Source organism: Myodes glareolus, chromosome 1 (assembly GCF_982192425.1).
Source record: "Myodes glareolus chromosome 1, mMyoGla1.1, whole genome shotgun sequence".
Lineage (NCBI taxonomy): Eukaryota > Metazoa > Chordata > Mammalia > Rodentia > Cricetidae > Myodes > Myodes glareolus.
Window position 1 is genome coordinate 140,083,181 of NC_142026.1, and position 8,337 is coordinate 140,091,517.

The 8,337-nt window shown below is 53.6% G+C and overlaps 1 protein-coding gene across 2 annotated transcripts in view; it reads left to right on the forward strand.

Annotated features, from left to right (window-relative positions):
- The window catches only part of Rps6ka2 (ribosomal protein S6 kinase A2), a 268,826-nt gene extending 260,549 nt beyond the window's left edge, over positions 1-8,277 (forward strand). For both annotated transcript variants that reach the window (XM_087895940.1, XM_087895946.1), the window contains 5 exons: positions 370-531; positions 2,254-2,330; positions 3,062-3,179; positions 4,222-4,359; positions 5,151-8,277. In XM_087895940.1, the coding sequence (XP_087752066.1) occupies positions 370-531; positions 2,254-2,330; positions 3,062-3,179; positions 4,222-4,359; positions 5,151-5,276 (621 nt within the window). In that variant the 3' untranslated portion in view covers positions 5,277-8,277. The remainder of the gene's footprint in view (positions 1-369; positions 532-2,253; positions 2,331-3,061; positions 3,180-4,221; positions 4,360-5,150) is intronic.
- The last annotated feature ends 60 nt before the right edge of the window (positions 8,278-8,337 follow it).

An 8,337-nucleotide genomic window follows, 5' to 3' on the forward strand; every position in this document is an offset into this window, starting at 1 on the left:
ATACCCCAGAACCCCAGTGTGGGCCGATTTTCTCATGGGACCATTTTCATCCCTGTAGCCAGAGCTGCCTGCCACAGGTCCTCCTGTGGCGTAGTGCCGACAGCTGTTCCTGCATCTCGGAAAAGCATGGGTTTTATTCCGTCCTATTGTCCCCCTGTCTGAAGGCGGACTCTGTGGGTCCTTGGCCTTGAGTGACCAGCAGGGGTGAGAGATAGGGCAGCCCCTCAAAAGAACACAATACTTTTCTCCCACCATGGAACCTGCTCCAGAAGTCAGTTCCCAGGTAGCCCTTGTTCCCTCCCCTCCCCCTCCCCGCATACGCTCCTTTTCTCTCCCACTCGGCCTTGACTGCCGCTTCCTGCCTTCCAGGTTGTTCATCGGGACCTGAAACCCAGTAACATCCTGTACATGGACGAGTCTGGGAACCCCGAATCTATCCGCATCTGTGACTTTGGGTTTGCCAAGCAGCTGCGAGCAGAGAACGGATTGCTCATGACTCCCTGCTACACAGCAAACTTTGTGGCACCTGAGGTAGAGTCCCCCAGACCCAGGGAAGACAGCGTAGTCAGGCCGAGGGAAGCACACCCCCTTTCCTGTTGCCATAGTGACTAGACAGCTTGGGGCATTGAGGCCGCACCATGGACTCGGCAGTGTCCTCAAGAGACGTGAAGCAGAGCCTGCCGTGGAGGGAGGAGAACACATTGTCGCTCTGGATCAGCCAGAACCACTCAGTCACTGTGTGCATTTTATCTTCCATCAGGAACACTTATATGGTGCTGATGCACCAGTTTCTTGCTCTAGTGTTTCCTTGACAACCAGTCAGCATCCATGCAACTTGGGATGGGAGCCCACAACAGTGAGCACCCAAATGCTCACATATGTGCTCCCCACTCTGCTCCCCATCCCTTACCTCGTCCCCCTTGCCAGCTTCCTGAGGCCAGCACCAATGGGTTCTGCTGCCACTGATATTTGTGGTGGTACGTCAGTCTGGCTTCTTGCGTGAGTTGATGGTAAAGTGGGACCACAATGGTAGCAGCAGGAGCTAGCCTTGCTGATGGAGTCCGAGAGGCTCAGGCCCTGTGCTGGGCCTCCTGAGTGGAACTGTCAGGTCTGCTCCAAATCCCACGAGGAAGACACTGCTGTGTGCTCTGCCGAGTGAGACTTGGGCAGATTCAGGTCTAAGAGTGACAGGGCAGCAGTATCTGGTTACCCAGGGGTTGTCCAGGCATGTGAGCAGCCTTGACCCCTTTGGAATCAGCTGGTTTGAAGCTTCAATTGCGCCTCCTTTGGCCGTTATTAGTACTGACAGAGTGCATACAAGAGACGGTATTTCATAGTTGAGGAGAGAAAAGCAAAGTCAGTATTTCCGTGACTCGGGAAGTCATTTAACCAGTGACTCAGTGTTGCAATTTACTCAGCATTTAATTCCTGTCTTGCACCATAGCACATAACTCACCCTCGCCTGGGAAGAAACTGAACACAGAGTGCTAATGCCTCACTCAGGCCAATGCAGCAATGTACAGTGACCCGTGAGCATCAGGCTGGGCTCTTCCCTGTCGCCCAAGTGTGAACATGTCCATCAATCACCCCCATACGACGCCATCAGAATTCTTCCCCCTTAGTGGTCCTTCAGCACCGTTAGCTAAGACATGGGGTACAGTAGCACACACCTGGTCTCCACTGGGACTCTACCAGGCCGAGGCAGGAAGGGCACCTGAGCTCAGGAACTGGAGATCAGCCTAGACATACGATATGGCCTCATATCTCGAAACACAAACTGCTGACGTGGTGGAGACAAGGGGTGACCAGTTCAAGGTCATTCCTGTCTGTGCTGTGAGTTCTAGGACAGTTCTGTATGTTTCCACTTAGGTGAGGTTCCTCTCAAGGTCAGACTCATAAAGAAAGCAGAATGGGGTTATCAGAGACTGGGCTGGCCCGTGGGGAATCTGTACTTAACACAGACAAGTTTTAGTTTGGGAAAAAAGGGTTCTGGAGGATGGCTGCCCCGCACTGTGAACGTGCACTGAATAGCATCCCACAATGTGGCTAACATGTAGATGGGAAGGCAGGACTTCTGCCGTCATGCCATGTGTCAGGCAAGGGCTGTGCCCCACCCCATCTCTGCAGGGGCCATGCCATAACATGGTAGGCAGCACTGGCTGACCTAGCGGATGGCCCCGCCCTGCCTGTTTCCCATTTACTCTGAACTGGAGCTGCCCAGCACAATTCTGACCTTGCCCGTTGCCCTTCCAGGTCCTGAAGCGGCAAGGCTATGATGCAGCGTGCGATGTCTGGAGCTTGGGAATCCTGCTGTACACCATGCTGGCTGGGTAATGGAGGGCCACCGGGCATGTTAGCATCAGGCCCCAGGGCTTCACCCTTCCCTCCTGGTGCTTGTGTATAAACACACCAGCCCATCTGGGTTAGGGTGACTACTCAAACCCTGTAAGATAAGGAAATGACAAGGACAGTCACCTGTGTGGTCTTTATAAACTCAGCCCATACACGAATACTCTCCGTAGACCCCCACCCCCCACATTCCCCTGCCACCTGAGCCATTCTCTTGACAGGAACGCTAGGAGAGATGGGAGGTGTGTGCTGATGTATGTCTGACTTGTATTTATGATGTCGGGGTCGTGGACAAGGACTATACCTGACATGTGTGGTGTGACCTTTGTAAGTTCAAGAACCATTCTACCCAAGAGCCAAGACTTGGTGGTGGAGCGACACCTGGGTCCCTCAGACTTCATATCTCAGGTGTCCGGCCACTGAACCACTCTCTCACCATGGACACCAAATCCCCAGGCAGATTCCCTGCCATCCTGGCACCAGTGTGACCCAAAAGGGCCAGGGAAGTGTGCACACGACAGTGGCCTTCCCCGCCCATCTTGTTGACTTCCAGCACTGACCAAGTGGGGTAGGCGGCGTGGCACTAGGGCACACACCATTCCTTAGCCTGAGCCCTAGACTCGGGGTAGAAAGAGGCAGACTTTCTGTTTGCTCAGCAGAAAGCCCTCAGGTGAAGCTGTGAGCTCAGTGCCGTCAATCCTCCCCCACACAGGTTCACCCCTTTTGCCAACGGACCAGATGATACCCCCGAGGAGATTCTGGCTAGGATTGGCAGTGGGAAATACGCCCTCTCTGGGGGGAACTGGGACTCCATATCTGATGCAGCCAAAGTGAGTATATTTCCTGGTATTCTTACCTCCTAGGCTTGGAGGATCTGCCATAGGCATCCTGTTTGTGAGGAAGCTGGAGATGCCACCAAACAGATGTTATAGACTTATTCACAGTTTTTCAATATTTTTTTTTATTTAAAAGAAATCACCTTCTTCATGTTGCTAATGTAAAGTTCTGCAGAGGAGCAGACCAATAGGAACTGTGGGCATGGACGGAGATACAGAGAGGCAAATGTAGACAGACACACCCAGGGAAGCCCTCAGAGGAGTGGCCGTTAGGGAACTGGCTGCTGCCACCAGGGCTGCAAGCCTGAAGTTTGCAGAGTGACTGGCAGCTCGACACCCTGAGAAAGAGACGCTGCAGGTTAACTTCAGAGCCTCTGTTGCCAAATTGCCTCCTCTGTAGGGATGGTTCCTGACGACCGCCCTAAATGTCTGCGGCACATTTGTGTTGGTGTAAAGTCTGGATGTGGGCTGGCCTGGCATGCACACTTTTGTCACCAACATCACCATCCTGCCCATCCCTCCCACCCCAGTCTTCTTCGGTAGATATCATCAAATCCTGTAGTAAAACAGTGCACTGTTGGGCTCAGGGTGTAGGTCAGTGCACAAGCCCCTGGTGTTTGCAAGGTGCTAGGCTCCACCCAGTGCCGGAAACAGTACACTGCAGTCTGACCGCTGGGGAGCTGTGCCAGAAGCCTGTCTTCTGTGTTGCTATAAAAGTTCTGAAGGAGAAAGAAGGGCTCTGAGTGCCGTTGTCCCAGTGCGTGGTATCCCTTGAGTTTATAGAAGGCAGCTGCTTTTATTAAAATAGTATTTCAGCAGCTTCTGTGTGCCATTTAATGTTTGAAACACCTGTACTATAAAATCGTCTATCTGCTGCTAAGTCAGTAATCGTTGACACTTTCAACACATTCACATACTCATAAACCAAGCTTTGACCCAAAATGCAAAGAATCACCTCCAAATGATAGCTCTGTTCTCCTGGGCAGTCCCTGGCCAGCCCAACACCACACTCCTCTTCCCTCTGACCCCTTGGCAGGATGTCGTGTCCAAGATGCTTCACGTGGACCCGCAGCAACGCCTGACCGCAGTTCAAGTGTTGAAACACCCGTGGATTGTGAACAGAGAATACCTGTCCCAAAGTCAGCTGAGCAGACAAGATGTCCATCTAGTGAAGGTACCTAATGGCCAGATCCTGGCGGTGGGCGCGGGAATCCCTGAGCAAGTCAAGATAGCTCCTCACCGCTGGTGAGCAGAAACTGTAGCACGTGAAGACACCAGCTAGAGGTACACGAGTCTCACGTCAGCACCCGTACAGAAATTGTGTTTGAATGGCAGCTTTGGTGTAGGGCTGGTGTTTGGTACCATGGTTGTACAGCCCTGTTTCTGGACCAGAAGTCTGTAAAAGTCTCTTCATGTTAGCAATCCCTGTCGGGCAGCCCCGCAGTCCAGGCAATACCGCCCTGCTAAGGAGTACATGCAGTCCCAGCCCGGTCCTGTGAGAAGTCCGTCCTGGGTCTGCCTTGACAGTGTGGCGCTACACCAAGATGAGCCCAGCTGCCCAAGTTAGTTCAGACTGCTTCAGCGTGGCAGAGCCTAAGAAACACTGGCCACGGATTCCTGGGGCCCCAACTGGCCCCCAACCACGTTTGCCCTCCAGTCAGCAGTAAGATGATGGCTTGACCTTCCCAGATGATGGCCTGACCTTCCCAGAAACTCCACTCCTGTCTTAGATATTGCTAAGGCACAAGTCCCAACTGGGCCTGGATGTCACGGTAGTGGCCATCATTTGTGGGCTGATGATGTGGGCACGGCAGGATGCTCACTACCCTCAGTGCACCAGTAATCCTGGAGGGAGGTCTCCCCTGCAATATGGGGCATCAACTGAGGCTCTCCAGGTCCCGTAGCTCAGCTTCCCATTCACGAGTAGCTGGGCACCATGCTCACCTTCCCCCCTTCCTCTTACAGGGTGCCATGGCAGCCACCTACTTTGCTCTGAACAGGACCCCACAGGCGCCGAGACTGGAGCCTGTGCTGTCGTCTAGCTTGGCCCAGCGCAGAGGTATGAAGAGACTCACGTCCACGAGGTTGTAGTGGCCGGCCAGGCCTGCCCTCCAGCCTCAGCCTCCCTGCCCAACGTCCTCTCAGGCTCCCAGACGCCACATACAGGTCCTGTTCATGGGCACTTGAGTGACCATGATTCCAGCACAAAGATGGATCTGGCCTTGGCTGTCTGTCTCCTTTGCAGCCCCGGAGAGGGTCCTGCCCAGGATGTCTGAGCCTTGCTGTGCCAACCTCGCCGCCCGCTCTCCTTTTCTCCTGAGTGAAACCAAATGAACCTGTCACCTCCTAACACCCTGCTGGAGCCTGCCTGAGCTTGCTCAGGGCTTTTAGTCTTTTCATGTCATGGCTTTTGTTCAATGCAAAGCACTTCTGCCATTCTGAAGTCAGTGAGTGGCCAGCCTCCCACAAAGGAGTCCTACTGTGACGTTAAGAATGTCGGTGCACGGTCCCTGCCAGGGGCCCACAGAGCTGCCCTAGAAGAGCCGGATGCCATCCACCTTACATGCCTGCTCTGCTCAAAATCACCCAAAGAGTCCCTCACCATCCACTGGTTCACAAACGAGATGCTGGGTAGCCTCTCGACTCTCACTCGTCAGGACAGAAGCACCCAACCCAAGAGTCGGGGTGACTGAGTCTGTTTGACATCCAGATTCATGTTGGTTGAGAGAGGAGCCCCAGGAAGCTGCCAGGCAGAGTCAGTGCCCACTGCATTGCTGCTCCCTAGTGCTCTGGCCCCGAGGACACTAAGCGTTTGGGGCTCTGCCATTGCCACTTGCGCTGGCAGCTGTGCACGTGTTTGCCTGAGGTGGCGGTAGTGGATTCAGTCTCTGTTTCCTGGTCCGCAGAGAGACCGAGGAAGTGGAACTGTATTTCCTTCCCCAGCTTTTTCTTAGCCCGACTGAGGGCAGTAGAGACACCTGAGCCCCTTGGCCTCAGAGAGGCAAGAGGTGCCAGGACAGGCTGTCCACAGGAGTGATGTACCTCGTAGAAGCCGTGGTTCTGTGTCGCATTTTGTTTCTGTTGTGTAGACCTGTCTTAAAAATCACACTTCACCAACAGTGTTTTCAGGGTGAGTCTGGGTGGGGGGCAGTCGTGACACGGAGCAGGCTGCCTGTGCACTCTCCATGCAGAGTAAGCGAGTGAGACCCTTGCTTCATGGCAGGCCCCACTCAGCCTGACCCTGGAAGAGGGACTTGTGTGTCCTCCAGTCTCTCTGGGGGTGCCAAGGATACCCCATTAGTGGGCTCAGGTCAGAGGACACACCACTGTGGCTCAGAAACTGCCAGTCTGAGGCCAGCCCTTCCACCCAGGAGGTGTAGGAAGCACCTGTCGGTCACAGCAAGTGGCCGCAGCTCTTCCGTGCCTCACTTAGCTCTAGGACCCAGCACCCACCCGCAGTGCAGTGCGTGGAACGTATTTCAGACCTCAAAATGTAAACTCATTTCACAAGCTTTAATTATTCCACTGGACTCCGTTTCGTTGAGGAATTATAGAATGCAAAGGGTGGGAACAGTCGATGGCTGTGTGCCATGTTCACGGTGTCCCGAGGGAAGTCCTCGTGGTTTCTCAATGGAAAATGCTCTGCCCAAGGCTGAAATCACCTCATTTCGGATAGAAACCGAGAGGGGAAGAGTAATGGGTAGTCTGTGGTAGATGCTGTCCTCTTAGAAATGAGCAGGAGTCCCGGAATCCTCCAAGGGCTTCTTGGCATGGATCACAGACGAGCTGTCCATGGCCTTTGGTCTGGGTTTGTTTGCAGCTTCAAATCTATGAGTTTTATCAAAGAGAAAGAACAAGAGAACGCTGAAGGCATTGCCGAGGAGGTGAGCATTGTGCGTCCCTGCTGGTCCTATGGTCCCATCACCTCGGTGATGTCAGGTTATCTGCCTTACCCTCACTCTCACCAACGGGGTGGAGGAGGCCTTCACACCAAGCGCTGTCACTGACGTGTCTGTGAAGCATGTCACACGTCTGTAGAGGATGCTGGCTCAGCCCTGCTCTGTTGAGAGTGTAATACCTCAACCTTCCCACCCTCGCCCAGTACATGATACTTGAAATCTTCGGTAGAAGCAGCCAAAAGAGCATGTGGCGGGATGATCTGAACCCCTGTTCAGACAGCTGTGGCATGTAGCCCGTGTCCCAGCATTCACCTTACCTCCCCGGTGAGCCCTTACCCAACACAATGAAAGGTCCTCTGTTCTCTACACAAGCAGCTGAGGCTCCCCCGCAGCCCACTGTCACCCCCTGTGTGGGTCTCGGAAGCTATAGAACTTGTCATGGGGATTCCTGACCTACATCCCAGCCCTCCCCTACCCCCGCCCAGTGGTCACCTACATCCCAGTCCTCCCCTACCCCTGCCCAGTGGTCACTCTGGGGCCATCCCACTGGCAGCTCCTGACCTGTTTGGGATGAGAACATGATGAGTACCCTCACTGAGTGGGGGTGGGGACCTTGTCACATTCTACCCTGAAGTCAGTGGTGGGCAAGCCATGAGCGTCCACAGTCCTACAGTAAGAATGTGTGGTTTTAACTACCTTATGAGCCCCAATTTGGGGGATATTGTCTGGCTTTTTAAGTGAGGTTAGTATCTTGTGCTATCCAACGTTGGCAGTATTTATAAACGGTGTTCTTCCTTAAGATGCCCTTGGGGGTTTTCCCTGCGCTGTGCTGATTCTCAAACCCAGGAGAAGATACGCCAGGACTCTGCATCCTCTCTGGCATATTTTGCCACCCTTCACCACCTGCAAGACTGTGAGACACCCGGAGTGGAAAAGGACTCTGTGGGCCCTGTGTGGCAGGGAAAGGTGGAAGGCGAAGCCAGCGTGGCTCATCCGTGCAGGCGGCACACCCCTGTCCACCCTGCTCCCGCCTGGCACTGCATTTACACGCTCAGCAGTGACGTTTACAGCTCACTCCGTGTCCACATTTCCTGTCTGTGTTTGAGACGGGCGGCCACTGTACAGATATTTATTATGCTTTCCAGACTTTCCCATGAGATTTTTTGAATAAACATGGATTTTATGAAATGTAATCTTTTTCTGGAATAGCGAGAACTTTCGCACTTTCTATGCTGCTGCCAGTAACAGTTCAT